The sequence below is a fragment of the Miscanthus floridulus genome, chromosome 2, assembly GCF_019320115.1.
Source record: "Miscanthus floridulus cultivar M001 chromosome 2, ASM1932011v1, whole genome shotgun sequence".
NCBI lineage: Eukaryota > Viridiplantae > Streptophyta > Magnoliopsida > Poales > Poaceae > Miscanthus > Miscanthus floridulus.
The window spans coordinates 142,562,665-142,574,922 of record NC_089581.1 but is presented as its reverse complement, the minus strand read 5'-3'; the positions used below and the strand labels follow the sequence as shown (position 1 = coordinate 142,574,922).

The 12,258-nt window shown below is 43.5% G+C and overlaps 1 protein-coding gene across 1 annotated transcript; it reads left to right on the top strand.

Moving 5' to 3' along the window:
- Nucleotides 1-2,557: 2,557 nt before the first annotated feature.
- Nucleotides 2,558-8,051, top strand: LOC136539922 (uncharacterized). The gene is made up of 3 exons (XM_066531903.1): nucleotides 2,558-2,887; nucleotides 4,199-5,068; nucleotides 5,996-8,051. The coding sequence occupies exons 1-3, from the start codon at nucleotides 2,876-2,878 to the stop codon at nucleotides 7,727-7,729; spliced, it is 2,616 nt and encodes an 871-aa protein (XP_066388000.1). The 5' UTR covers nucleotides 2,558-2,875; the 3' UTR covers nucleotides 7,730-8,051.
- Nucleotides 8,052-12,258: the final 4,207 nt, after the last annotated feature.

Here is a 12,258-nt window from a genome sequence, read left to right as displayed (position 1 = left end):
TATTCCTTTTCTTTAATATTTAGTTGTGGAGTGTTTGAAATTTTCTAAGATTGCCCACAAACGCAAGATGAGATGAGAACAATATTAGGTCCACTTTTGTAACAATTCTTGAAACCATCTCCCTAGAAAAAGGAGAATTCGTACCAAATGAAAACCATTCTATAGATAATTAACAAAATCCTTGCTAAACGATTCTTGGATTTATAGTTAGAACAAGAATATTTCTCAAATTCTTACAGATTATAGAAGCCAAACAAATCCGTTTCTTGAGAGAACCAGAATCAGTGAATCACATACTTTAGTCAAGTTTGTTGAAACCAAATCCCAGCCAAACCGGCTCTACGATCAGTTGTAGACTATTTCTTACCATTATATCAATCACCACTCTAAAGAGGTAAAGAAAGGGTAACAATGCTCCAACCAAGCTAAACAATCAAATACAATCCTTACCTTGTCACGCGGGGCACCCAACTATATGGTCCCCATTTCCATTTCAGCATGTGCCCACCGTATACTAGACAACTCAAATCTTGCCATCCAAACCGTCACGAGTTTTTTCTAGCATTGCATTTTCTTGTCTGTGTGCAAGCACATAGTAATGACCATATCAAGCGTGGTTGGTATGCTTCCCTGAGGCTGGACTGCTCGGTGGATACAAATTTTCGCATGTGTTATGTCACTGTAGATGCCCTTTAGATAAACCAGGAAGGTGCCGGAGAAGGCCTTTAACCAGATCTAAGGCTTTAGCCAAACATATTTCACCCAGAACTTTAAAATAATCAGAAAATATTCCTTTTCTTCAATATTTTTTAGTTGTGAATTGTTTGAAATTTGCTAAGATTAGGCACAAATGAAGGCTATATTCGGCTGCCATTATAAGTATCAGTCATGGTACAATATTTTTCTCTCCCAATAAATCAACCGTACAAATCAGCACAAGCGGCTTATAGACTAGCCGAACAGAGCCGAAGATGAGATGAGAACAATATTAAGTCCCCTTTTTGTAACAACTCTAGAAACCATCTCCTTAGAAAAAGGGAGAATTCGTACTAAATGAAAACCGTTCTAGAGATAACTAAGAAAATCCTTGCCAAACGATTCTTGGATTTATAGTTAGAACAAGAACTTTTTTCTTACAAATTATGGAAACTAGACAAATTAGTTTCTTGAGAGAACCAGAATCAGTCAATCACATACTTGAGTCAAGTTTGTTTAAGAAACCAAATCCGAGCCAAACGGGCTCTAGGAACACTTATGGACTATTTGTTACCATTTTGCCGTTCACCGTTCGAAACAAAGAGGTAAAGAAAGGATCACCATGCTCTAATAACCAAGCTAAACAACCAAATACAATCCTTGCCAAAGCAGCGAAGCCAAACGATTTGTTAGCGTAATCTGGTTTTGGCCGGCATGGCTTATTTTCCTGCTTAGCTAACAAACCAAATACACCTATTGGTTTCGAAAAGTTAAATACGAGACCGTCGCGCGGAGCGCGGACGACGTGACGTGGCTGGCCCACCCTCTCCCTCTTGGGCACGTCTCCTTCTCCCTCTCGCATCTTCCTCCTGTTCGTGCCCACGCTCGTGGCTAGGGTTCTGGCGAGGACGAGCTCGCCGGTGTTAGGTAAGTTCAGCGCCCTCTCTCTGGCCTCTCCCCCTCTTTTTCTCCATCTCCGACGGGGCATAGAAGAGGGTTCCAGGGGAGGAAGGCCGGCCAGGCGGTTAGGGGCCCTGGTGGTGGTGGAGACGGTCGTGCTAGATCGGGGCGAGGGCGCCATGGCCGGAGCTTGCCCTGCGGGAGGGGAAGGGGAAAAAGGCGGTCACCGTAGGCGCGCTAGGGTTCACGGGGGCGGTGGGCGGCGACGATAGTGCTCGCGACGCCTTCCTAATGCGCATGGTCGAGGGAGGAAGATGAATAGGACAGGGGTCGCGTGCTCTCCTACCACGGGACGGGTCACGCGCGTGGTCGAGGGAGGAAGATGAATACGACAGGGCTCGCGTGCTCTCCTACCGCGCGACGGGTCACGCATTATCTGCCTCTTATTGCTTTGCCTGGTACTGTGATCCTAGTTTTCGTTTGAATACAGGCGGCCCAAACCGGGCCCGGTCCATCCTACCACGCGACGGGTCACGTGCTCCCTTCCACGGGACGGGTCACGGGTCACGTATTATCTGCCTTCTATTGGTTTGCCTGGTACTGTCATCCTAGTTTCCGTTTCAATACAGGCGGCCCAAAACCGGGCCCAGTCCATTTTTCCGCCGGTCTACCGCGTCGCGAGACCGTGCTCTCCTACTGCGTGACGGGTCACACACATGGTCGAGGGAGGAAGATGAATAGGATAGGGGTCGCGTGGTCACGTGCTCTCTTATGGCGCGATGGGTCACACATTATATGCCTCCTATTGGTTTGCCTAGTACCGTTATCCTAGTTTACGTTTCAATACAGGCGGCCCAAACCGGGGCCGGTCCATTTTTCCGCCGGTCTACCGCGCCGCGAGACCACACCACACCACCAATTTCTGTGTCCCTCCCTGTCACCGTTCTCTCTTCTCTTCCTCCCTTCTTCTCCTTGTCTTTGAAGCCCGAAGCACCCCCTCTCCAGCCCCGTCTCCGCTCCGCCTCCTCTCTCCCTCTACACTCCAACCCACCACCGCCCCGCGGCTGGTCCTCGTCCTCGCCGTACTCTCCACTCGCCCTACCCTGCGGCGCGCTGCTCCGTGCTCTTCCCTCCCGCAAACCGTCGGTGAATCTCGCCGCTCCTACCGTCCGGTTCAGATTCTCTCTCGCTACCGGCCGGGGGCGTCTGTTTCTCGTCCGAGAGGCCGGAGGGCTCCTCGTGGCCGGAGCCTGGGGGAGGAGCCGCCAGCGCGGCGTGCATGGAGGCTAAGGTTTGCCCGTCTGTCCTGTTCCCTCTAATCTCGCATTCGCTCGTGCTCTCGCTCGGGGGGGTGTGGGCGCTGCTCTCGTTTGGTGGCGCGTCGCGCGGTTTCTCGTTTTGCGATGGGGTTGTTGCCTTGGGGCGCGCTCCTGGGCTCGGCCATGGGGATTTCGTCCGTGATCACGCGCTCCCGGCGTGTTTCTCTAGGCTCGTATCCGTGCTTGTCGTGCCCCGTGGGCGCGCGTTCTTGGGTGCTGGCTCGGGCGTCGATTTGGTCGGCCGTGTTTCTTGGCCACGAGCGGCGAGCCTGTGCTCGGTTTCTCCTTTCGGTTGCTGGTGGTCGGTTGCTTGGTTTCCACGGTGTCTGCAGGATTCGCAGTCGTGGGTAGGATTGTGGTGGTGCCTGGCCTGAGATAGATTCGCAGGATGCAAGTCGTGGCTTGATCGGTGCCTGTGGAATTACTTGGTTTGCTTGATCTAGTGGCTCTGGTTGTTGTCGTGTAGGCTCACGGTGACGGTGAGGAGCTGGACAACATGTTGGTCGATAGGTTCTGTTCATGATGGTGCAGTGCTTGATAGCTTGCTGCTGTTAAATAATTTTGCACTGATTGTGGTCTGTGGAGTGATTGAATCCTCCAAGTCGTTTTTTCTGTTTCTTTGGCAACACACTTTATACTTGAGACCTATGTTTATTGATGGCCCCTCGTTGATGAATCTTATACATGATAGGCATTGACTTCATTTGCTGCCTGCAAGAGCTAGCGTGCCTGTATTTCCAGTTATGCAAATTTTCTGTTGGAACCGATAGTATATCATTTTCATGACCCTAGAGTTGCTGATGTATTGTTTCCTCTACTACAATTTCTTGCATGGCAGGAAACCTTATTGCATTCTGCTGTTTATTCCACAGAAAGATAGCAACTAATAGCCAGAAAAGTCAACTCCTTTTCTGAAAACATTTCCACCCCTAATCTTATGTTCGAGATATTATGCTAGGTTTTAATTATTACAGACTTGAAGTACAGATATAGATGTTGCTATGCATAGCTGTATCCTGTTCAAGGGTAGTAAATTACTACTGTTAGTTTCCTTCTTGTTGCAGATAACTTATTTCAAATGCTACAGCCATTATGCATCATAGGGATGCATGCTAACTCACAAGAATTACGGAAAAGGAAGAGAATTTCCATATGCATGCTCCTAGTTTATCTGAAATACATAGCAAACTTCATTATTTGTAATGATGATGCACATGTTCTTGTATTGTTGACTATTGCAATGGCTCTTTACAACTGCACTTTTTTTGTTCTAATTGTGATAGATGGAGCCAGAATCACTCGATTTTGAAGACAATGGAGATCACCAACCTTCATCAGAAGCTTCTCCTGCTTCAGATGCGATATATGATGACTCGCATGTATGTCCATGCATTGGAAGTGAGCACCAGGCAGAAATCCCCAATCTGGCTACAGAGGATGAGCGCCGTGAGCTCATGGCCAGTTCACATAATGATTCCATATTGCATGGCTATGGTTACCCTGTTGTGGTTGGGTTAGCTTTACCAATTACGTGGGCATCACCAAGCGAAGTCAATAAGACGGAAGAGGTACTACAAATGCAAAAATGTTCAGAATCTGGAACAAAAGGCAGCACTGGAGATGTGCAAAGTCAGGTGGCCTCAACTTGTGCAACCAGCAATGACACTGCCAGATGTGATCCAACATTCCAGGATCCACATACAGTAGTGCCTTTAGTTCAAATTAAATCTGACAGTAATCAAGCATATGATGACAAAATGGTCCCTTGCCCCACTCAAGAAGGACAGAATGTCACCAATAATTCAATAGTGCAGCAGAGAGAAACCAAACAATTAATTCCTCTGCCTTATTCACCCATTGCTCTTTGGAGTGATCTTGAGGCAGAGGTATTACTTCTTGGGCTCTACATTTTTGGCAAGAATCTCAACCTGCTGAGCAGGTTTCTGGGTACAAAGACTGTTGGTGATGTGCTTGCATACTACTATGGGAAGTTCTACGGAAGAGATGCATACAAAAGATGGTCGGACTGTAGAAAGGCAAAAACTAGGAAATGCATTCTTGGCGAACGCATTTTTCAAGGATGGCGACAGCAGGATCTAATATCACGTCTGAAATCTAAAATCCCTAAAGAAGCTCATGATTCGTTGATTGAGGTATGTTGCATTGGCACTGGTAGAAAAAAATAATTCTTTTGCCATTCCATTGTTGTTCACTGATTAATTTGACTTGGTTGAATACTCTCTCCGTTCCAAATTATAAGACATTTTGGTTTTTTTTAGATACATAGCTTTTGCTATGCGCTTAGATATACACTATATCTAGATACGTAGCAAAAGCAACGTATCTAGAGAAGCAAAAACGTCTTATAATTTGGAACGGAGGGAGTATGAAATTATTCTCATGATATTTCAAATTTAATTTTCTTTGTAGTTTCTCTTGTTACACATGACATCTTAAATATCCCTATTGTTCTATAAAGAAAACACATATTTCTCATAGTAACATTTTTTACATTTGATTTGCACCATTTATATTTCTTCAATTTTCAGTCACTTCCTTGTTTTTGCCTGTCCTTGACTGGTGTGGTGAGGCGAGCAGAGCAGATAATCCAAACTGACCCTTAGTCTCATTGACCTATCAGCATATGAAGGGTTATCCAAGCATATTTGATTGGTCTGGTCCTCAATGGCAAACTTTTTTTCTCTCAAATACATCCATAAAAACTTTAATGCCTTCAGATCTTCAATATGCTTTCAAGGACTTCTGTGTTTATGAATTATGATTATAAACATCAGACTGGAAAGATGAAGCTGTTGTAGGCATGCATTTGGCCATTGTGATTCTCTGTTTTGATACAATTTTTGTGAAGAAGTGTTCATTACTTGTCATTTCTTGAACTGTTGTACCCATGATGACTGTACGACTAAGTTGTGATTATCCAAGCACAATTAATGTGTCTAGTTTAGTTGCACAGAAGAATCACTAACTTGCACACATCAGACATTTGTCAACATTATTGAAGGATGCTGGTCTTTTGTTATGCATTGCCATATGATTTGTTTTGCTTTCACATATTGCAGGTTTTCAAATCTTTCAGTGATAGCCAAACATCTTTGAAGGAATTTGTCTTCAGTCTGAAATCCACTGTTGGAGCAGAAACTTTTGTGGAGGCGGTTGGGGTTGGTAAAGGGAAGCACGATTTGACTGGATTCATTGCGGACCAATCTAAACCCAATCATGCTCTCTCTGTTCACAGTGACTTGCCTACAGGCAAAGACTGTTCTTCACTTGCTTCAGAAGATATAATCAAGTTATTAAATGGTGATTTCAGAAGAAGTAAGACTAGATCAAATGATATTTTCTGGGAAGCTGTATGGCCCCGTTTGCTTGCAAAAGGGTGGCACTCAGAGCAGCCAAAGGATGTTAGCACAACTAAGAATTGCCTTGTATTTCTTGTGCCGGGTATAAAGAAGTTCTCGAGAAGTAAACTCACTAAAGGTACTCATTATTTTGATTCTGTCAGTGATGTCCTTAAAAGAGTGGCAGCAGATCCTGTTCTTCTTGAGTTGGAGGTTGATGCGATAAACAATGGTTTAACTGCTGAGGAAAATGGCAGTATCACAGATGTGAAACTGAACCAGGATAGTCCGTTAGATGGATATCAGGAGCTTCCTAAGTTCACAATAATTGATACTAGCTTAGTCGAAGGGGAAGAGCCATTCAATGTACGGGAACTGAGGAACTTACCTGCAGATGCAAATATTACTCTTCTCCTTTCACAACATTCATCTAATATGGTGAGTTACAGCTCCTCTGAAGAGGAAGGTGCCAATGATAGATTATCAGATGACCAGGAAGATTGTGGACGAGTTAAAGCCGAGGTCAAGGAAATTGAAATGGTTTCAGCTGGTTCACTGCAAAACATGGTGACTGCTAATGGCCACTCTTCTAATGGCAATGATGACAAAATTGATCTGACAGGCATCTGTGGCATCAAAACAAAACCTGAAAGGCGCAAGTATTTGTCCCCAGTGTCAAAGCGCAGAAGATTAAATAGCTGTAGTAATGAACAGGCCAGCCGGCGCAGTTTTTCTTTCTCAAAAAGTGGTGGTTTGGAGAAAGAGAAAAGCAAGCCACCATTGACTTCATCCAAACCAGCTGCTGTTGAAGTTGGCGACACTTTTCAGAGTAAAACAATTGCAAGCTGTTCTACAAAGGAGAAGCCATCTGAGCAGAAAGCAGATGCATTGAACTCTCTTACCGATGATGGGCAAAATGAGAGAATGGTTATGGAGAACTTAATTAACAAGTCATTAGAGTGTAAGGTTGATGCTGTGGCTGAAGTTCACTCAAAGATCACTGCCAATAAGCCAAAATTTGTCAAAGAAAGAGCTGAGGTTATTGGTCCAATTGACTTGAATAAACTGGAAACGCTACATGATGATAAGGCAAGCCGAAGCATTGACACCACATCATTGGAAAATCTTGGTAGCATGAAGGTTGATGAAGCTCCCTCTAGTTCAGACAAGAACATGGCCTGTGATCCTTCAGGGGCAGCAGGAAGATCTGTTAGCGAGGTGCCTGATCCTGCTTTGCAGATGAATGCTCGGAGGCACGGAACCAGAAACAGGCCTCCCACCGCAAAAGCTTTAGAAGCTGTTGCTTTTGGACTTCTTGGGAGCGCGAAGCGGAAGGGTGACAGGGCGACAAGCCGGCCTTCTCAGCGAGCTCGCAAAGTTGCCAAAGACTCGCTTCCCATGTCTTCTAGTGGTGACGCAAAGACGTCATGCATAGATGCAGAAGCGCAGCAATGAGCAATATCAAGCAACTACATGAGGCCTGGAGCTAAGCTGTCCAAAGCTGGTGGTTACCTTACTACCATTCAGGAGGTCCTGAAGGTGACGATGGTTTTTCAGGGTGCGTGGTCACTGTTCGCACGAGGAACCCATCCTTAGTTTTTTTTAGTCAATAGAGTCTTGTGCCTGTCAAAGGCTTGCAAAACCAACTTGTACTGGAGAGAGAGGGAGGGAAATCGCCATATTGGCGAATTAAATTATGCGATTATCGGGATTAATGTTTTGGTACATCGGTCTATCGACTTTCCATGGGTGCATTCATCTATGAGCTTCTTTTGCAGGGAAGAGGGCATTCGTCGGCTTCATAAGCCACAACTAACATTGATGGCATGTCGCACGTCGTGTGAAGAGGTCTTGCATTGTCCTGCATGGCTCGCTTCTTGATCCCATGCATTCCTTTTTCCTGGTAAAGGAAAAGAGCCTCTAACAAGTCTCCCGTGCATAAGCATAGCTACTACAGACTAGAGATTGCTTACTTCCATGATTCCTCCATGGTTTTTCGCTTTGCTTGCATATAATGGCTGAGCATGGGCGGCAGATGATTTACGGCCTGAGCTACCAGATGATTTGTTTCTTAATACAGGGAAAACCTCGTCTACCAATAACTCACCCTTATTCAAATTTGAGTTGGGCTAGGTATTAAGAGAGGGGTTCTTTGATATGGTGGTCAAAGACAGCAAACTGTGGAGAAGGGTCATACCGCTTTGGAAAGGTGGCAGGCCAAAATAGCGGTGGACCAAAAATATAAGTGGGGTGTACAAGAAAAAAAAAAGAGGTTGCTAAATAAGTTGGATGAATTAGAAAAAAGGACAGAAATTCTTTTGTTGGATGAAAATGAACTGAATCTTAAACTTGTTGAAGGACCGATTGATGGCTACAGAGGAAAGGTGAATAGCCTATTAAATTTTTTTTACAAGGCATAACACTAACAAAACTTGTAAGATAATAAGATGGACCTAATAAGCACTACTCAAGCTTAGTCTAACAAGAGCACCTCTACGCAATTTTAGTAGCAAGGCTAACAAGAAGCAAGGCAACAAGAGCAACTAGCATGACTAAATAAGAGAGCTCCTATACATTTTTTTTTTTTTGCGAGCAAAGAGAGCTTTTCATTTAGCTAGGCAAAATGTTTATACAATCGGCATTGAGGAATTCTTCTACACACGCAGGTGCACGTCCCCAATTTTGTCGCTCCGACTTGCTACAAAGCTAGCTAAAGCGTTTGCCACCTGGTTACTTTCTCTCTTTGCTTGGGAAAACCTCCATTCGAGGAGAAGGCGCGGAAGCCCTTTTATCTCCTCTATAATGAAGCCTATCTCCGACCTGTCTTGTGAATCACTTTTCACAGCCGAGTAGACACGAGCACAATCCGTTTCGATGATGACCTTTGTCAGCCCACCCCCCTACACTGCTCCTCGAAGGCCTTCGACGCAAGGAAGGGTTTCCACTTCCGGTGCGCTCCCGCGTCTGCTAAAAGATCACCAGGCCGAGAAGATAACGTTGTCATCACTGTCCCGGCCGATGGCTCCCACCCCCGCTTCACCTGTCTGCACAACAAAGGAACCATCAACATTAATTTTGATCCAACCTGTCTCAACCTTTTTCAAATGGCTAACTTCAAATGGATTCTCACACGAATACCAACACCTTTAGCTTCAAAACATTTCACAAAGGTCTCTTGCTTCTTTGCCATGCCACTTGACCTAACACATATTCATTTTTAGTTATCACCTAGTGGCACTAGTCAATCGCATTAACCAAGGAAAAATTGGTCTTATAGCACTAGAAGATTGCAACATTCAGAAAATACCTCTGAAAGTTTGTGGTTATGCAAAATACCATTGAAAAGAGTATCTGTTTTAAATAGAAAACACTAAAGAAAAAGAATAGTTTTAGTATTTGTATAAAACTTTCTAAGATTAGTTTAAGTTTCCGCAAATTTAGATATAGAAAAGTGTGTCTTTTCAAACTTTTCTAAATTAATTTGATGGGCTCTTGGTTGATGTGATATTTCCTCGTTGCATGATTTTGTGTTGTGAGTGTGTAAAGTTTTCAAAGCATGTTTGCAAGGCGATCACTTTTTTCTGGTATGTCTTCGTCTTTCTCTGTAATCAAATTCCTTGTTTTGTAGCTTAGTCCTTTTGTTTGGAGCTTTCCAAAATCCTTTTCTTCCACTCCAATTAACTCATTTGAGTTCATCATCCATCAACCTATCTCTACAATCTTTCCCCAAAAATTTCTGGATTTTTCTAGAACATTTTCTCACTTTTTTTGCAAGCATAATCTAACTTGTAGATGCTCTAAAATATCTTTTTATGAGCTCCAAATATTTTATTTATCCTCCTCATGTTTCAAAACGTCTCTAAAATTTTTTTGGAATATTTTTCACAGTTTAAATATCAATTCTAGAATTTTCTAAAATTATTTTTTCCAAAATTAATTAATTCCGAAAATAATAAATCCTAACCCTAATCCAACTTGGTCCAAACGTTTTATATATATATATATATATATATATATATATATATATATATATATATATATATGACGAGGCTAAAATACACCTGGGTGTATTATGTGAAGCGAATGCACCCGACATGCGAGTGCGAGCCACGAGATGCGCGGAGCGCGGCGAGCGCGAGGTAAGTCCACGCTCCTGCATACAAAACTAAATGGAGACAACCAACTACGTGATGCCACCTAACAGCTCAACCCACCCACCAGGAAGCCTGCATACAGGGAATCTTTTGTTGATTCTAAACGAAAAATACGATATCTTCTAAACCATATATCCGATTTTAGTTCTGTTTGAAGTAGGTTGTTGAAAAAAATATGCTTAACAAAACGAGATCCATGAAGGCTGTATTTGATGAAGTTTTTTTTTTCAAATACGTAATTGCAATATATTGTACTATGAGTTGCAAGCACTTCTACAACACAATTACAACTTGGCTGAAGCGTATTTAGCACTGGTTGCAATGAAGGCCGTATTTGATGAAGTTTTTTTTTTCAAATACGTAATTGCAATATGTTGTACTATGAGTTGCAAGCACTTCTACAACACAATTGCAACTTGGCTGTAGCATATTTAGCACTGGTTGCAATGAAGGCGGTATTTGATGAAGTTTTTTTTTAAATACGTAATTGCAATATATTGTACTGTGAGTTACAAGCACTTCTACAACACAATTGCAACTTGGCTGTAGCGTATTTAGCATTGGTTGCAACTAATTATAATCTAGTGCAACCTTGTTACTTCTGGTTGCAATTATTCACTACTTAGTTGCAACCCAGTTATTACTCTGATTGTAACCAGGTATGATTGCAACTTCTACTGAATAGAAATGCAACCAGTTAGTACTCAATTGCAGCTAGCAAGTACTCACTTGCAACCTAGTTGGCAGATGCACCTGTCCAGTTGCAACCCTAGTTAGTACTGGTTGCAACTTGTTACTACACAATTACTACTGGTTGCAACAAGTTACTACCCGATTACAAACCAATTACTACTGATTGTAGCTAGTTACTACTCAATTGCAACACAGTTGCTACTCAGATATGATTGCAACTCAGAATTGCAACTTGGCATGATTATAGTGACCAGATGCATATAATACACAGAGTTATAACTAGTTGCAACTAGGTGGTAGACAGAGTTGCAATCGGTAGTAAATTGACATGTAACTCGTTTAAAGGATAAAAAATATATCCATATTGGATCTAGTTTTGCTCAGAATATTTTTTTTGAGTCGGATGCAACAAACGGTTTATCACTCGAGGTTACGGTTTAGGAGAAAATTTGTTTCAAAGATTCGAACCAACAAAAAAATTCCATGCATGCATGTATTCGCTTGGGCGCGTTGGTTGCTCCAAGTTGGTGCGCCCGCCGTCCTGGGTGCATTCTATATATATGATGTACCCAGGTGTATTATAGCAAAACAGTATATATATATATATATATATATATGCGCGCGCCGGCAATCTGCTAGACGCCCTCTTTCTTCCGTTTTCGCAGCCATCACTTGAAACTTTGTAGATCTGAAACCAAAGTTCTCCAAGGTTTCCGATGAACATCCAACGACCTTCAGTGAGGTTTTTCTGCCATCTCCAACGGCCCCCGTGAAAACCGACCCCACCCCCAAAGTTTATATTATATCGTCGTTCTCTACACCGGCATATCTTCCTTTTCGCGAATCCAACACCGTTTAAGGGCGTCATTTGTTTCTCTCTCTTTTTCAGTGAGCTGTCTCCATGGATGGATCAAGCTTCTTCGTTTTTTTCCAATGAACACCAGCCACCTCCCGTGCTTGCGACGCACACCCATTCCACGCTCGGTCACTCCCTCCGCCAAGACCATAGTGCAGCAGGCTGCGCACGCCTTGCCCCATTTTGTAGGCAGCCACCAACCCTACCAGCTGCCGCCTGCCACCTCGTGTGAGGGCACGTGCGTGTTCATGCAGTGCGCTGCCGCTGCCTTGTACCGCCTC

Excerpts from the sequence above, each read along its gene's own strand:
- LOC136539922 (XM_066531903.1), top strand. Across the intron at positions 5,069-5,995 it reads CTCATGATTCGTTGATTGAG|GTTTTCAAATCTTTCAGTGA; the intron begins GTATGTTGCATT and ends CACATATTGCAG.